Source organism: Oreochromis aureus, linkage group 11 (genome assembly GCF_013358895.1).
Source record: "Oreochromis aureus strain Israel breed Guangdong linkage group 11, ZZ_aureus, whole genome shotgun sequence".
Classification (NCBI taxonomy): domain Eukaryota; kingdom Metazoa; phylum Chordata; class Actinopteri; order Cichliformes; family Cichlidae; genus Oreochromis; species Oreochromis aureus.
In genome coordinates, this window is record NC_052952.1 from 28,498,760 (window position 1) to 28,515,199 (window position 16,440).

The window sequence follows — 16,440 nt, forward strand, 5'->3', positions numbered from 1 at the left end:
ATGATTTGATTCAGGTGTGTAGACGCAGGGTGAGATCTAAAACCTGCAGGACACCGGCCCTCGAGGCCTGAAGTTCGACACCCCTGATCTAAGCTTTAACTCATTGTATACATGAAATTAATGTTGCATGAATTTGGACTTCCATGATTTGCCCAGCTTAGCTGCTACATTCAACATCAATGACCTGGTCATCAAATTCTGGCAACAAACTGACAGTTTTTCTTTTCATATTATTGGCCGTGTTTTGTGAATATTTGTTATTGTTATTGATATTGCTTCTCAGAGTCAAAGAAAAGTCTCTCATGAGAGCAGAACTTTTGTGTGAGCAAATATATTCGTTTTTTGATATCGCAGTGAGTTTTGAGCTACTAACAATATCTACAACAGTGCAATATCCAAAATATTCTTGAGTATAGCATATATTGAAAACTGACTGAGCTATATAAAAGTTGTAGTTATTCAAGTAAGACTTTGGATACTATAATACTTTCAGTGACTTGCAGTGCTGCTGGCCAGTCTTAATTCAGTCATACACATTTACACCAGAAACCTTGAATTGCAGATTTTCTTTCATTTTTAAAATTAATTACATCATAACCACTTATTCCTCTTCTAACACATCAGTTTGCAATTAGTTTGTATGTCTTTTAGCAACATTATGGATTATGCTGAACTAGATTAAAGTCAGTGGAAAGCTGAGGTATGGGCATATAAAAGGAACCAACTAATTGTGACATAAATCTGTCCCCATTTCCTTAACATTGCAGAACCTTGGATCAGGATATGCTCATTTATAGTAAAATTCCAAAAGATAATTGTGGACACTTCAGTATTCTAAAAATTTGTGCAGAAAATCATGTTTCAACAGGAGCCAAAGCCAGGAGCATATCAAAGAAGCCAAAAGAAAATAAATACCAGTTTATCATTTCGATGTGTCTCCATCTCCAAAGTCTCATCAGAATTTCTGGAGCTCTTCTTTTTTTTTCTGGAGAAACTGTTAATTTTATAGGACATGTTTACAAATATATATTAAAATTTATGTACAGAGAAAATCTAATCATAACTACTAAAGTAAATGTACCTGTAGCAATTTTTGACCAAACAGCACACAATTACTGAAAGAAGTACCCCAGTCAAAAACGCAATGATGACTTTCAGGAATTCCAGCCCAAAACTAGATGGTTGTTCTGCACTCGAGAGAAATAAAGTGGAAAGGAAAAATAAAGAAAAGGACAAAAGTTAATGTTCGTGGTTTCTGATTAAATGTAGTACAATTATAAAAATAGGTTGTGTTAAAAATACAGTAGTAAAAATCTGGAAATGTTAAAGAGCAAAGTGTTTAGATGAAAATCACATACCATGTTTTTTATAGACCAGCAGGTTCTCTCTTTCTTCTCCATTTCCATTGTTGCTAACACATTCAACAGTGCTGTTGCCATGGTTTTTTACAGTGAGACTGACAGTGCTGTTGACTGTGTGGTTTGACACAGTAGTAATGAGAGTGTACTGAGTGTGGTTTTCTAGGAGCGGCCATTTAATGGTAGGTAAAGGAAATCCTTCACTGATACACACACAGGTCAAAACATCTGACTGAAGCACACATCCAGAGCCATTCTGTATCTTTGTATGCCCTGTAAACACGTAACCAGAATCATAAAACAAGGTCAGGTATGATTTTAATACAAATATGAACTATGAACTATGAACAAATATGAATTCATATCATCCACTTACATGTCACAGTCACATTGACATATGAAGTCAGTGTTTTGTCCAGATGTTTTGCCATACAGATGTACTGCCCAGAATTTTCTGCTGTCACATTCAGGGTGACAAGTGTAGCAGATCTTGTATCATTGTGCAGGTCAGTGTTTCTGGTCTGAAGGTTTGTGTTGGAAGGAACTTTTCTCCACACAATATGAGCTGGAGGGAAACTTTCAACACTGCAGGTCAGATTCAGAACATTTCCCTCCCTCACACTTGTCACCCCAGTGATTTTAACTTCCTTCACATCTGTGAGACAAAAAATATAAAGTACACAATCATGTAGTTTCCTTAACTTTCTGACTTTCTTGAAAAACTTGCATGAAGGTGTAAACGTCAGTAGATTTAAAAAATAAAAACATTGAGACTGTAAAAGAACTCACAGTTTACTTTCAAAGATGAAGCCTCTTCTGTAGTTGTTTCACCTGTGAAGCGGATTTTACAGGTAACAGTGGTGTTGTGCTGCTCAGCTGAAGATTTAAAGGTTAAAGTTGAGCTGTGTCTCTGTCTGAAAGTAGTCAGATTCTCAGTCTTGAAATCAGTGCTGTTTCCTGTAATGTAAGATTCAGTCCCTCCTGCTCCTCTCCATGTCCAGGTGATTTCAGGAACAGATCCAGAGCAGAGACCAGGAGCAGTGCAGGTCAGTGTGGCCTGCTGTCCCTCTGTCAGTGTGGGAATCATTACTGTGGGCTTCTGATTAAGACCTAATGGAAATAAATTGCATTAATGAAACCAAATTAACTACCCAAAGTTAATCTAGCACATCATTAATCTGGGTTCAAATAATAAGATATTTAATAAAAATGCTTAATGGCAAGCACCAGTTTTATCAGGAACTGCTGCAGTTCCTATCACCATAGAGATCAACAATTCCCCAAAAGAATGAACACTTCATTAAGGCCATAAAAATACTAAATATGTGATCGTATATCACTGAATATCTTTTTTTCTACATGATTGTTCTTGGAATAGCTTTTCATACCTTTAACAGAGACAGTTACTCTTGGAATGAATGTGAATCCATCTTGTTTTCCATTCAGTTCACCAGTAACTCTGAGCTGATATGATCCAGAATCAGACTCTTTGAGATCATTAATGATGATGCTGCAGTTTTTCTGACTCACATCAGGCTCCAAACGTGACACTCGTCCTTCAAACCCAGACTGAGCTTTTTTGTCTGTGTTTTTGTTGCTGTGAAATATTATGTCAGCATCACTGCAACTGTGTTGAGATGCTTCACATTTGTACCAAATTGTATGTTTGGGTGTAAACTCATCAGCAGTAGTGAAAGAACACGGGATCACAACACAGAGTCCAGCCTCTGCTGTTAGTTCTCGCTCAGTGAGAGTAACACAGTATCCTCTATCACAGTGTTGTTGACCCCAGGCTGAAGCACCTGTTAATGCAAAGGGAAAGATAAACATAGTGATAATAAATATTTAGTTTACAACAATAAACATGATATCTAATTAAAGATATTACAGTAACTTTTATCTTTTACACAGGCTGCTTGTTTGTGCTGTAGTCTACACAACTACTATAATGTTCACTATTATATCCAGGCTATGGAATCTGCCTGGATATTGATTAACAGTATCTCGGGACATGTTTAACAAAAGATTAAATTAAAATGGCACACAAGCCAACAGATGATAGTAAAGGCACAAATTTGAGTGATAATAAATCCTTATCATCTGGATGAATTTGAGAAAAAAAGTTTCAAATACAAACATTTTTAAAAATACAAATATAGCAGAATTACAGTAAAGGAGAAGATACAAACCTGTGTCAGCAATGCTGCCTTTTACAGAGACAAACAGAGCCGACCAGATGAGAACAAACATGTTCGATGCTCGAGACGTTCAGTCTCTCCCTCCACAGAATAACTTATCCAGCAGATGAAGCAAACATGCAGAAATCAAAACACAAATTAAAACAAAGAAAAAGTCAACAATTCAGATCACACAATTTAATAAAATATGTTGCATGCTTAGCTTTGTGTCATAGTGATGTGTACTTTACCAGCTGTGACACAAATATACCAATAATCTAACAGTTGTCATGGTAAAGACCTTTGTGACATCTGTTTCTTAAATATTATTCAATAAATACAAATTATTCTCACAGTGCAGCAATAGCACCAATACAATAATACAATGAAATAATAATCATTTGAAATAATAAATAAATGTATATTAACTGCTAAATAAGAGGACAGCATTAGGTCATTCATATTATTTAATTTATAAATAATGGTCGTATTCACCATCATTGCTACAGATGTGAAAAAGTCTTTACATTTCTTATTTTAAAAAGATATTTTGAAACACATTAAACTTTATTTTTACCTGTTTTATTATACTCTTCAAGCTTGTCTTCTCTTGATGTCTGCTCACTCTCTAAACTAGAGTATTTCATTCGCACCTCGCCTCTCTTCTCTTTGTCTTCCTCCTTCTTGCAACAAGATTTCAGGAAGTTTCTCAGTAAACCACTTGACTTTACAGAGTGACATTCAAGTTCCTCTGAATGCTATATATAATTATAATATGTTCATTGTTGATTAAGTAATTTACCTTTTTGAAACATAATGTTATCTTGAGACTTTAAGATTGCAGTAATGACGCTCCAACAAGTTTTCTATATTCATATAGCATCAAATCATAATCATTCACCTCATGGCCCTTTACACTGTAAGGTAAAGATCCCACAATATTAGAGTGAAAACATAACTTGTATAGGAAATTTAGCTTATCTTTACATCAGTTCAACATCATACAAGCGATACAACATCATTATATTGCTATATAAGTGCTTTCTTATGTACTCAGTTTAAAAAAAAATAAAGTTCCTTCAGACAGATTGAGTGCTTTAAAGAACTTAAGAATTTAAAATAAACTCCTCCTCTCTCATTCCCCCCATTTCTCCATATTTAGTCATATTTCATGCCCAAATATGCTGAAGTGTTTGCTGACTCTCTGCAAACACTTCTGCATATTTAATCTTATTTTGTATCCATTTATATTCTGCACCATCTCTGCTGCTCGTAGTATTGCTATGCAATCTTATTTTAACATTGTTATAACAATGCACTGCTCTGCACGTGTATTTGTGAAAATTATTTTTAACCACTTAAAAAAAGATCAGTGCAGCAGTTTGTTGTTTGTGTGCGTCTACATAGCTGGACCCAGAGGATTGTGATCACCAACATTATATATGTCATAAAAAAATCTCTTCAGTCTTGTTCACATTAAGATTGGCTTACTGACTTTCTTCTGAATTTGATGGCTGCCTTCAAAGAATTCTAAGATCTAAGTCTAAGATAAAACATTTTGTGTTGACCTCTATTGTTCCTGTTACGGCCTTAGCAGGGCCTCTTCCTGAAATTGCCCTTGTGTGGGTGTGTCCTGACATCTCTCCTGCCTAAGGTCCCATCTGTTTTGTACAGCTGACTCCCATCAGCAATTAGAAGTACTTAAGGCCAGAGAAAGGTGAGCTCTAGTGACAGAGAGCCTTTTTGGGTTGTAGCTTGTGAGCTGTGTATGTGGTGATTGGTTACTCCTGCTCTGTGGAGAGGAGTGTGTGTTTGGTGACTAATCCTTTTGTACTTACTTTTCAGTTTACTGACCAACACCTGAGTTTTCTTTCATTAAAAGGTGATAGCAGCTTGTGCATCTCTGTATTTAGTTATTAATAGAAACATTAATACCTGTTAATTTGACCATTTTGCTTCCCTGTCTCCGTTTTTCAACCTGGACACCTTTTGTTACTTTCCCTCATCCCCTGGAACTTTTTAGGGGAATGTAACAGTTCTCAAGAGGATTTAAACCAAGTAAATAATAGGGAAAAAAAGCATCATTTTTATTGATCAATACTCCATCAAGTAATACAAAAAACATATCACATGAAATTACATAACTCAAACATGACCACATGTGGCAGCAGATAACTTCCTGTTCTCACTTTGTAAGTAACAGACTTATTGTAAGCTTTAGTTTGATGTTGGATATTTTGATATTTAAAGTTAGAGGCAGTCTGCTTCACTTGAATGGTGTCAAATAGGCACTTAAATGCAATTGAATCATAATAAAAAGCAATAATACTGTTATTACCTGTGAGAAATCTCAAATCTGTTGCTGTCCGGATCAGACCTGCAGTACAGAGACTAAATGCTGGCAGACGTCTGAAGTGTGGATCCGATGAAGCACCAACTGATCTTTGTATCTGTGTCCATCAGCTACTTGTTTGGATACTTGTTGCAAAAAACTGAGGAAAGTTGTTTAGTTGAGTATTTCTTCTTTGTAACAATCCTTCTGAAAAACTCAATAGTTTTGTTAACATTTTACTCATGAGTACTATAAACTTGCTTTCTGAAAGTGCAAGTATGGTGTTAAGAAGTGGGCCTCAGAACAAAACAGCCACAGTACAAGAAAGGAAGAAGTTCTAACAGTGACCAATAGAAAACCACCACGCTCACACTTAATAGGGCACACAAGGTTTATTTTTCTTTCAAAGCAGACGAGTGAATGAAGGTGTAGTTCTGGCCTGCAATCCAAGGCCCAAGGCCACCAGGGTCAGAATTATCAGCCTGGTTGTAAACAGGAACAGGTGGTCACTCATAAGAACAAGCAGTCATTTACTTATCAGTCTTGCATCTTTCAGAGGAAGACTTTTCTGTTAGGGTACCTAGGTCGTTGACCCAGTGTTTTCAGTTTTGTACCTTTATTTGTGTTCTCATCTTGGTTTATTACTGTGAACGTTTTGGTTTCTGTTTTGCATTTCAATTTTCCCCGGTTCTTCTTGTTTTGTGATTTTGTAGTTCTAAAGTTTGGGTTTCCATAGTCCCTCTGTTCTGTCCAGTCAGTGTCTGTGTCTTTCCTGGTCCCACGTCTCCCTTCCCTCTGTTGCAGTGTCTGCTTGTGAGTCTGTCTGTAAGTTCAGTCTGTGTTTCCTGTTTTACTTTGAAAGTCCGTGTCTCATGTAAGCGTGTCTGGTTTTGCTTCCTTTGTCTCGTCAGCCCTGATTTGCCCCAGCTGTGTTTCCCTCCTGTCTCCCATTCCCTGATTGTTCCCTCTGTGTATTTTAGTCCCGTGTTTTCTTTTGTGTGTGTTGTGATTTACCCTCATCTTGTACTGTGTGTTCTGTCTGCCTATGTGAGTTTATTTTGTAATTTTCAGTTTTGTTACTTTTTAGTTCAGCATTAAAGCTGATTTTGATTTCACATTTTGCCTCTAAGTGTCTGCACTTCGGGTCCTCCTTACCACCACTCCTCCCTGCACACAGCCTTCACATGACATTTTCACCCACCTTAATAGGCCTTGCATTAGTGGGGAGCAGTGTTGGTCAAGTTACTTGAAAAAAGTAATCAGTGACTAATTACTGATTACTTCCCCAAAAAAGTAATCCCGTTACTTTACTGATTAATTATTTTCAAAAGTAATTAATTACCTAGTTACTTAGTTACGTTTTAAAAACACGATTTACAACCCGGTGATAAAGCAATAGATCTTTCAGCCCAATTCTACTTTTTCTGCATAATCCATCATACAAAATGTAATCAAATGGAAAAGTCTCTTTTTAAAACTTGTTTTATTAGTTTTAATCTTTTAACTTTATGCATCAAGCAAAAATTAAATTATATGCAACATTCTCTGACTGGAAGAAATTTGTTTAACATTTAAACCTATTTTCTGCACATTCCAGCACATAAAATAAAATATTTTTTGTGTTTACACTCAGTCTTTCAAATAAATGCAAGTGAAACACAGCAGAAAATAAATAAAATCAAAGACTCAGTGGCCCTGTTGCTCTATTTTCACCTGTATAGCAGGTGGATGTTTGCCCTGGTCAGTGGAAGAATCCGCGAATTCGTCTGTGAATTTCTCATTCCGTGGTAGCGTACTTGGCGCTTGCTCGGAACTTTAGGGTTTTTTTCGCTGTAAAAAGAAGCTTTCTTCCCACGCAGTGAACAGCGGACGCTAATGTTTTTGTCACTTTTTACGGAATCAAACTCAAAGTAAGGTCAGTACTTCCACGCTTTAAACGCTGCACGCTCATACTCTCTCCGCACTCGATATATTATACATTGTTGATCTGCAGACAGCTGTTGCCACGAACGTCGCACCCGCTTACGTCATTTTCATGAGACACTCTCGCAAAAAAAATCATGGTTTTAGTAACGCAGCGTGCTTACAGGAAAGTAACAGTAATCTAATTACCGTTTTTGCAATAGTAATCCCTTACTTTACTCGTTACTTGAAAAAAGTACAAGTAACACAAGTTACAAGTAATGCGTTACTGCCCATCTCTGGTGGGGAGTGTGTTTCCACACTAGATCCTGGGAATTCAACTCTCGAGCAAGAAAATATGCCTATGGGAGATTCTGTCAATTATTCCACCATGCCACATTTTACAACAATGGCAAAGAGGAACAGTAAATAAACCGCTGTAACTGACTGACCCCAGAGAGCTAATGATTTGATCTGATAGATAAAAAGGTAGAATAATCGTAGGCTTTTTAGCTACAACTTGCTAAACTTACAAAGATAAAACAAAAGAACAAACAAGAGTATGGACAGAGCTCTATTTGCAGCTGTAGACAGGTGAACAATTTTATTAAACTCTATGTATAAATTGAAATAGAAAGTGTGATATATTACATTTAAAATAATCTCATTGTTTACAATTCAATGTAAAAAATAATTAACAAATAGTAAGTTTTAATTGAATAATTTAAATTAAAATTTGTAATACCAGAGTATCTGCAGGGGGTAAATATACGAGTATCTGCTTTAATCAAGACAATGAAACAAATTAATTACATCATCACAGTATTGACAACATGCTGCCATTACAATCACACATCTATCTGAAACCTGACTTTTCAGTTTATACGTTGTGCAATAACATCATAATCTGGTGACACATCCACTTTTTGCAGTGACATGTAGGTTCTGTCCTCCTGATGTAGGTTCGACTTTTTTCTTGAATTCCTTTGATAAGAAGAAACAGAAGTTCATTATTGTCTAAAACTCTTGACTGCATTCAAAGAGTCAAAAAAACATAAAAATACATGTGGAGAAACATACCAAAGGAACCATATGTAGGTTATGCAGAAGGTATTCAAAGTGAGAGATACACCAGCAACAATCCAGGGAAGAACTGTACTGTAAGAACCACAATGTTTCACACGAGCTGCTGTAAGACAGAAGAGAGCAGATGCACGCGCATATTTTATATATGGATACACACAGACACACGCATGGTGGTGGTGGTGGTGGGGGGGGCTAAAATGCTGTGGGACAGATGACAGATATAAGCTTAGCTTTGTATTTTTCCCCCATGTACTGTCAAATAGTTTCTTTTTTATTTTTTTTTATTTTAACGTTTCCAGGAGCCACGGCTGAGAGGCTAAACAGTCACATGTGTCCAGTGAGCTGCTGCCTGCCAACCTCTGCTCTACATGTATACAGTTGTCAACATACTGCACATTTTTCTGTCACGTCAACTGATACTTAGTTGCATCTGCGTTGCTGCAGTTCAATGCAGATGCATGTAAGATAAAAAAAATTTCAAAATGCACTTTTTTGTTGTTTGATATAATATTTTCCTTTGCTGGAATGAATATCAACAATATTCTGTGACATCCTACCCAGAAATAAATACTCTGGATAGTTTTTTTTTTTATTACTTTCATTATTATTTGGTATTTTATTTCATTTATTGCAACTGTATTATCTACTGTACTTGTATTTACATAACATATAAGTAAACCATTAAGAGATTTCTCAACCATTTGGTAGAGATCAATATTTAAAAACTACAGGATCTATTGAAAAAAAAAAAAAAGATTGTGGTTATTATTCATCCAAGTCAATAAGAAATGCAAACAAACAAATAAAATCCTTCTCTAAAGTCTCATCAGGATTTCTGGAGCTCTTTTTTTTCCCTGGAGAAGTAGTTAGTTTTATAGAATATGTTTACAAATATATATTAAAACGTATCTACGGAGAAAACCTGATAATAATTATTAAAGTTAATGCTGCACCTGTAGCAATTTTTGACCAAACAGCTCACGATTACTGAAAAATTTCCCCAGTCAAAAAGGCAATGAAGACTTTCAGGAGCCCTAAAATAAAACTAGATGGTTATTCTGAACTCAAGAGAAATAAAGTAGAAAGGAAAAATTAAGAAAAGGACAAAAGTTAATGTCCGTGGTTTCTGATTAAATGTAGTACAATTATACAGAGGTTGTATTAAAGATAGTACTAAAAAAGTGTTTAGATGAAAAGCACATACCATGTTTTTCAGACAAGTTTTCTTGGACCAGCAGGATCTCTCTTTCTTCTACATGTCCATTGTTGCTTACACATTCAACAGTGCTGTTGCCATGGTTTTTTACAGTGAGACTGACAGTGCTGTTGACTGTGTGGTTTGACACAGTAGTAATGAGAATGTACTGAGTGTGGTTTTCTAGGAGCGGCCATTTGATGGTAGGTAAAGGAAATCCTTCACTGATGCACACGCAGGTCAAAACCTCAGACTGAAGCACACATCCAGAGCCATTCTGGATCTTTGTATGCCCTGTAAACATGTAACCAGAATCATAAAACAAGGTAAGGTAGGATTTTAATGCAAATATGAACTCAGATTCAATATTCATATCATCCACTTACATGTCACAGTCACATTGACATATGAAGTCAGTGTTTTGTCCAGATGTTTTGCCATACAGATGTACTGCCCAGAATTTTCTGCTGTCACATTCAGGGTGACGAGTGTAACTGTATCATTGTGCAGGTCAGTGTTTCTGGTCTGAAGGTTTGTGTTGGAAGGAACTTTTTTTTCCATACAATATGAGCTGGAGGGAAACTTACAACACTGCAGGTCAGATTCAAAACATTTCCCTCCCTCACACTTGTCACCCCAGTGATGTTAACTTCCTTCACATCTGTGAGACAAAAAATATAAATTTCACAATTTCTTGCTGTAAACATCAGTAGATTTAAAAATACAAACATTGAGACTGTAAAAGAACTCACAGTTTACTTTCAAAGTTGAAGCCTCTTCTGTAGTTGTTTCACCTGTGAAGCAGATTTTACAGGTAACAGTGGTGTTGTGTTGCTCAGCTGAAGATTTAAAGGTCAAAGTTGAGATGTGTCTCTGTGTGAAAGCCGTGAGATTCTCAGTTTTGAAATCAGTGCTGTTTCCTGTAATGTAAGATTCAGTCCCTCCTGCTCCTCTCCATGTCCAGGTGATTTCAGGAACAGATCCAGAGCCGAGACCAGGAGCAGTGCAGGTCGTGTGGCCTGCTGTCCCTCTGTCAGTGTGGGAATCAGGTCAACAATTTCCTAAAAGAACGAATACTTCATTAAGAAAATCAAAATACTAAATATGTTATTGTACATGACTGAATATCTTTTTTTCTACATGACTGTTCTTGGAATAGCTTTTCATACCTTTAACAGAGACAGTTACTCTTGGAATGAATGTAAATCCATCTTGTTGTTCATTCCGTACACCAGTAACTCTGAGCTGATATGATCCAGAATCAGACTCTTTCAGATCATTAATGATGATGCTGCAGTTTTTCTGACTCACATCAGGCTCCAAACGTGACACTCGTCCTTCAAACCCAGACTGAGCTTTTTTGTCTGTGTTTTTGTTGCTGTGAAATATTATGTAAGAATCACTACATTTTGTTTGAGATGCTTCACATTTGTACCAAATTGTATGTTTGGGTGTAAACTCATCAGCAGTAGTGAAAGAACACAGGAATACAACACAGAGTCCAGCCTCTGCTGTTAGTTCTTGCTCACTCAGAGTAACACAGTATCTTCCAACACAGTGTTGTTGTCCCCAGGCTGAGGCACCTGTTAATGCAAAGGGAAAGATAAAATTAGTGAAAGGAATATTTAGTTTGCAGCAATAACTATTATACCTAATTAAAGATATTACAGTAATTTTTTTTTTTTTTTTACACAGGCTGCTTGTTTGTGCTGTAGTCTACACACCAACTATAATGTTCACATTTCATAACCTGTTATATCCAGGTTATGAACTCTGCCTGGATATTGGTTAACAATATCTCGGGACATGTTTAACAAAAGATTAAATTAAAATGGCACACAAGCCAACAGATGATAGTAAATGCACAAATTTGAGTGATATTAAATTCTTATATGAATGAATTTCAGAAAAAAAGTTTCAAATACAAACATTTTTAAAAATACAAATACAAATATAGCAGAATTACAGTAAAGGAGAAGATACAAACCTGTGTCAGCAATGCTGCCTTTTACAGAGACAAACAGAGCCGACCAGATGAGAACAAACATGATCGATGCTCGAGACGTTCAGTCTCTCCCTCCACAGAATAACTTATCCAGCAGATGAAGCAAACATGCAGAAATCAAAACAGAAATTAAAACAAAGAAAAAGTCAACAGCTCACATCACACAGCTCAATAAAAGATATTGCATGCTTAGCTTTGTGTCATAGTTATGTGTACTTAACCAACTGTGACACCAATATACCAATACTCCAGCATTTGTTATGGTAAAGACCTTTGTGACATCTATTTCTTAGATATTATTTAATGAATAAAAAATATCCTCACAGTGCAGCATTAGCACCAATACACTAATTCAATACAATAATAATCATTTTTACTAATAAATAAATGTATATAAACTGCCAAATAAGAGGACAGCATTAGGTCATTAATATTATTTGATTTATAAATAATGGTCGTATTCACCATCACTGCTACAGATGTGAAAAAGTCTTTACATTTCCTATTTTAAAAAGATATTTTGAAACACATTAAACTTTGTTTTTACCTGTTTTACTTTATTCTTCAAGCTTCTCTTCTCACTGATGTCTGCTGACTCTCTAAACTGAGGTTTTTCATTTTCGCCTCGCTTTTCGTTTTCTTCCTCCTCCTTCTTGCAACAAGATTTCAGGAAGTTTCTCAGTAAACCACTCAACTTTACAGACTGACATTCAAGTTCCTCTGTATGCTATGTATAATTATAAAATGTCCATTGTTGATTAAGTAATAATGTTATCTTGAGATTTTAAGATTCCAGTAATGGTGCTCCAATAACTTTTATATATTCATATAGTGTCAAATCATCATCATTTGACTTAAGGCCCTTTACACTGTGAGGTAAAGACCCCACAATATTAAAGTGAAAACATAACTTGTATATGACATTTAGCTTATCTTTACATCAGTTCAACATCATAAAACTGATACAACATCATTATTTTTCTATATAAGTGTTTTTTATGTACTCAGTGTAAAAAAAAAAAAAAAAAAAAAGTTCCTTGAGACAGACTGAATGCTTTAAAGTGCAAGAGCAGAAGTGTGACTTTTTTCTGCAGGCTTTATTAAATGGAAACTTCCAAAACAGTCCACATCCTGCCTGCCACACCGTGACACTATCAGTCGCGGTGTGGCAGGCAGGAGTGACGGCTGAGTACATAAATTTTGCGTGTCTTGCATTCTGCAGTTAGAACACCTTGCTATGAACGTGTTTGAAGAAATCTTAAGCGTACAGTTTATTGGTTTTGCAGATGATGGTCCAGCTGTTATATCATCTTGTTCGGTTCACTTAGTGGGATGAGAAGTGATATATAAACTAGTGGACTAGTATTATGTTAGGAAAGATGATTGAATTATAGCAGCGGTAAACAGAATGCTGAAGAGAGGTTTTGAATAAGTGAAACTAATAGATTATTGAGTTTCCTGTTTCTGATGTGTGGGGAAGGTTTTACCAAGGCACACACCTGATTACATGGAAAGAAACTCAGTATCTAATAGAACATTAGTGTTGTGTGGTGTGTAGCTGATGGATGGATGTTTTGGGGATTTATCTGGCTGATGCATTTTCTTTCGTTACAAAGTTGAACCTGCAATTTAGTTTTTGTTTGATTTACCCTCCTAAGATGAAGAGCATGCTTAGACATGACTTAACTAGGCCTTCTTATTTTTTACTTTCACAGTGCACTGAGAGTTTTGTTTGTCTCTCTCATTTAAGCAGGCCTGCACGATGAACTGGAAGCGCTACACAACATTTTTGCCAGAAACGATCGCAAAGTGAGCTTCTCCACATTACAAGGCTCTGGACAAAGGCACTTATTTGGGACCTTTTCCTTTTTTTTAAATGACGTCATATTGCTGGCAGTAGAAACTTAGCAGAACCTCTCGTGTTGCACTATCAGCAATAAACATGGGGGACTGACTAGACTGACAAAAGCTTGACTGACTTGACACCAATACGCAAGATTGCATCCAGACGTGACAAAAGGGTGGATGTATGTATGTTTTTTACAGGAGCAGAAAGATGACAGCAACATCCTGGGTTTGCATAAGCTTGTGGGCCATGCAGACTTAACCTTTTAGTTGCCACTTTCTGTGTGTATTTACCAGCAGTGTGTTATTCGTGACCATGTATTGCTTACAATGCAAAGGTCACTATGAGAAAGTGTGCATACAGATGGACTGTGCTAACATCTACATCACTTTTTCCACAGCAGATGGTTAATCATGTGATTTAATCACATGATTTACAGCAGGACACACCACTGGCTAATGTTTTTTTTTTTTTTTTTCAAATACAGGTTTACAGGCCTGAGGCGGAGCTACTCCAGGGGAGAAGCCTTGGAATTTTTAAGAGACGATGAACATCTTTTCTTGTGCATCTCTGATTGTGTTGAACTGATACATGGGAAGGACCATGTGGCAAAAGAGGGTTTTCCAGGGAAATTTTAATGTTTTAAATTACAGGTGAAGTGGCGGAAGGAGATCATCCATAAGGTGCAGACTGAGACCAGGAGAGAAGGGTTCAAGAGGACCAGTAAGAAGCAGGGACCATTTCCAGCACAGCTGACGACTCAGAGAGGGGTTAAGGCAGAGGATTGTAAAATCCTGTAAAACTATGAAAAAAATGAAAATCTGATCTTGATATCTATAAATGGAACAAGATGCTCTTTTTCGTTATGGTCAGAGTTACAAATCTCTGTTAATAAAAGGAAAAATCATTAATGGAGAAAGAAAGCCTTTATCATAGCAGATAAATTAGGATTCAGTCTTAAGAATTATCTCTTAAAAATAATGTGGTTTGTGTTGTAACTAAGTTTAGACCACACAATCTGAGGTGGAGGACAACTTTTAACAGAGCAGGTCAGATTCAGAGTCTCACCCTTCCTCAGGCTTATACTGTCAGTGATCTTTATATCTATGAGAGAAAAAAGGGACAAACTGACCAATCACATAACTTCCATAACTTTCTAATTTTTTCATCAAGATAGAAAAAAATATTAAATAGTAAAAGCAGTCACAGTTCACATACATTTTTTCTTTATTTGTTTCACAAGTGAAGCTGATTTTACAGGTGGTACTGAGTTATGCTATTATGATAACTGTTAAATGAGCTGTGTATTTGTGTTTATCAGCCATATAAATTTGGGTACGTTGCACAAAAAATGAGGAAATTTGTGTTTGGTCGATTACTTTTTTGTTGTAACAATCCTTCTTGGCAGTAAATCTTATATAGTCAGAAAGCCTGTTTATTTCCCCACACATTTGTAGGCTGAGCAGCAGAGTTGAGTGTATAGATTGCGTCTATGAATAACTTGCCAAATCTTCTCTACCAAGGCCAAACAACTTCTGACTCAAAAAGCATATCAGCACAGAAACCTCTGACCAGCTGTGAAGTTAGTTCATGGGTGATGAGATATGTGTCATGGTTCTGGATCCTTTTGACCCAGCTTTTTGAGTTTCATGTGTTTTAGTGATATTTTGTATGGTTTATGTTTTAGGTTATTTATTAGTTTAAAGTTAGTCGGTTTTGAGTTTCTTCTATTCCCTGTTTAGTTTCTTGTTTATTAGGTTCGCTTGTGTCTCTGTCCTCTGCTTCCCTCTCAGTGTGCTCGTGTTGATGCGTGTTTGTGTGGGCATCCTTGTGTCTTGTTACAGAGTGTCTCTGCTTTCAACTATCACTTCCTCTTTCTTAAGTACCTCTAATGTACTTCCTCTATCTTTGTGGTCAGTTTCAAGTAGTTTTCTCACATTGCTCAACCCTTGCTCAGAAGCTTATACTTCAAAAATGTAAATGTAAACATTTTATACCAACCCTTTTCAGGAACACTTACTAATACTTCTTTGTATCCAAAAGTTTCCCAGATCACATGCACAGCCTTGTTCTGAGCTCATATAAATGGAGGAGGCTGCACCAAATATGCTGATCAATCTGCTTTAGTGTGCCCTGAGATAAAAGGGAGCTGATAAAGTATATAAATACCATTAATTAATTTACTTAGGGATGGTTCACACACACGCTGTACCCAGACTCAGCAGAAGAGACTCCACAGTGGTCAACACAGCGTAGGAGATCGACTGCCCCCTCCCCTCTTTCACATCTATACATCCTACTGCCTCAGAGCTGAGGTGATCACAAGAGACTCCACCCATCCTGCAGCACACCTGTTTGACCTGGTGGCCTCAGGTAGACGCTACAGGTCCATCCAAACCAGGACTAGCAGGCTCCAGTCCAGTTTTTATCATTTAAGGCGACTGGCAAGAGTGAAATCTTTTCTTTCTAGGCAGCACCTCGAAACAGTGATCCATGCTTTTATTTCTTCCCATCTGGACTACTGTAACTTTATGTGGGG

The 16,440-nt window shown here is 36.6% G+C and overlaps 1 protein-coding gene and 1 long non-coding RNA gene across 4 annotated transcripts; both read right to left on the reverse strand.

Moving 5' to 3' along the window:
- Nucleotides 1-923: 923 nt before the first annotated feature.
- LOC120442825 lies at nt 924-1,511 on the reverse strand. Its single transcript, XR_005614957.1, has 3 exons — nt 1,359-1,511; nt 1,082-1,187; nt 924-994 (listed from the first exon to the last, which is right to left on the reverse strand). It is a non-coding gene; the product is annotated as an uncharacterized LOC120442825 (long non-coding RNA).
- A 6,844-nt stretch (nt 1,512-8,355) lies between these two features.
- On the reverse strand, nt 8,356-12,646 carry LOC116325117. Of its 3 annotated transcripts, XR_005614783.1 has the most exons (9): nt 12,603-12,646; nt 12,038-12,140; nt 11,580-11,633; nt 11,220-11,428; nt 10,803-11,111; nt 10,437-10,711; nt 10,060-10,344; nt 8,850-8,958; nt 8,356-8,753 (listed from the first exon to the last, which is right to left on the reverse strand). XR_005614783.1 is itself a non-coding variant. In XM_039619283.1 (4 exons), exons 1-4 carry the CDS (start codon nt 10,609-10,611, stop codon nt 8,645-8,647), a joined length of 678 nt encoding a protein of 225 aa, XP_039475217.1. In that variant the 5' UTR covers nt 10,612-10,682; the 3' UTR covers nt 8,356-8,644. The 3 variants fall into 3 exon arrangements, 1 of the variants encoding a protein (XP_039475217.1); XR_005614782.1 differs by having other exon boundaries at nt 11,220-11,633; XM_039619283.1 differs by lacking the exons at nt 10,803-11,111; nt 11,220-11,428; nt 11,580-11,633; nt 12,038-12,140; nt 12,603-12,646 and having other exon boundaries at nt 10,437-10,682.
- Nucleotides 12,647-16,440: the final 3,794 nt, after the last annotated feature.

Excerpts from the sequence above, each read along its gene's own strand:
- LOC116325117 (XM_039619283.1), bottom strand. The coding sequence starts at position 10,611 with ATGGAAAAAAAAGTTCCTTCCAACACAAACCTTCAGACCAGAAACACT. Across the intron at positions 8,959-10,059 it reads AAACTTGTCTGAAAAACATG|CAGCTCGTGTGAAACATTGT; the intron begins GTATGTGCTTTT and ends TCTGTCTTACAG. Across the intron at positions 8,754-8,849 it reads ACCTACATATGGTTCCTTTG|GAATTCAAGAAAAAAGTCGA; the intron begins GTATGTTTCTCC and ends TTCTTATCAAAG.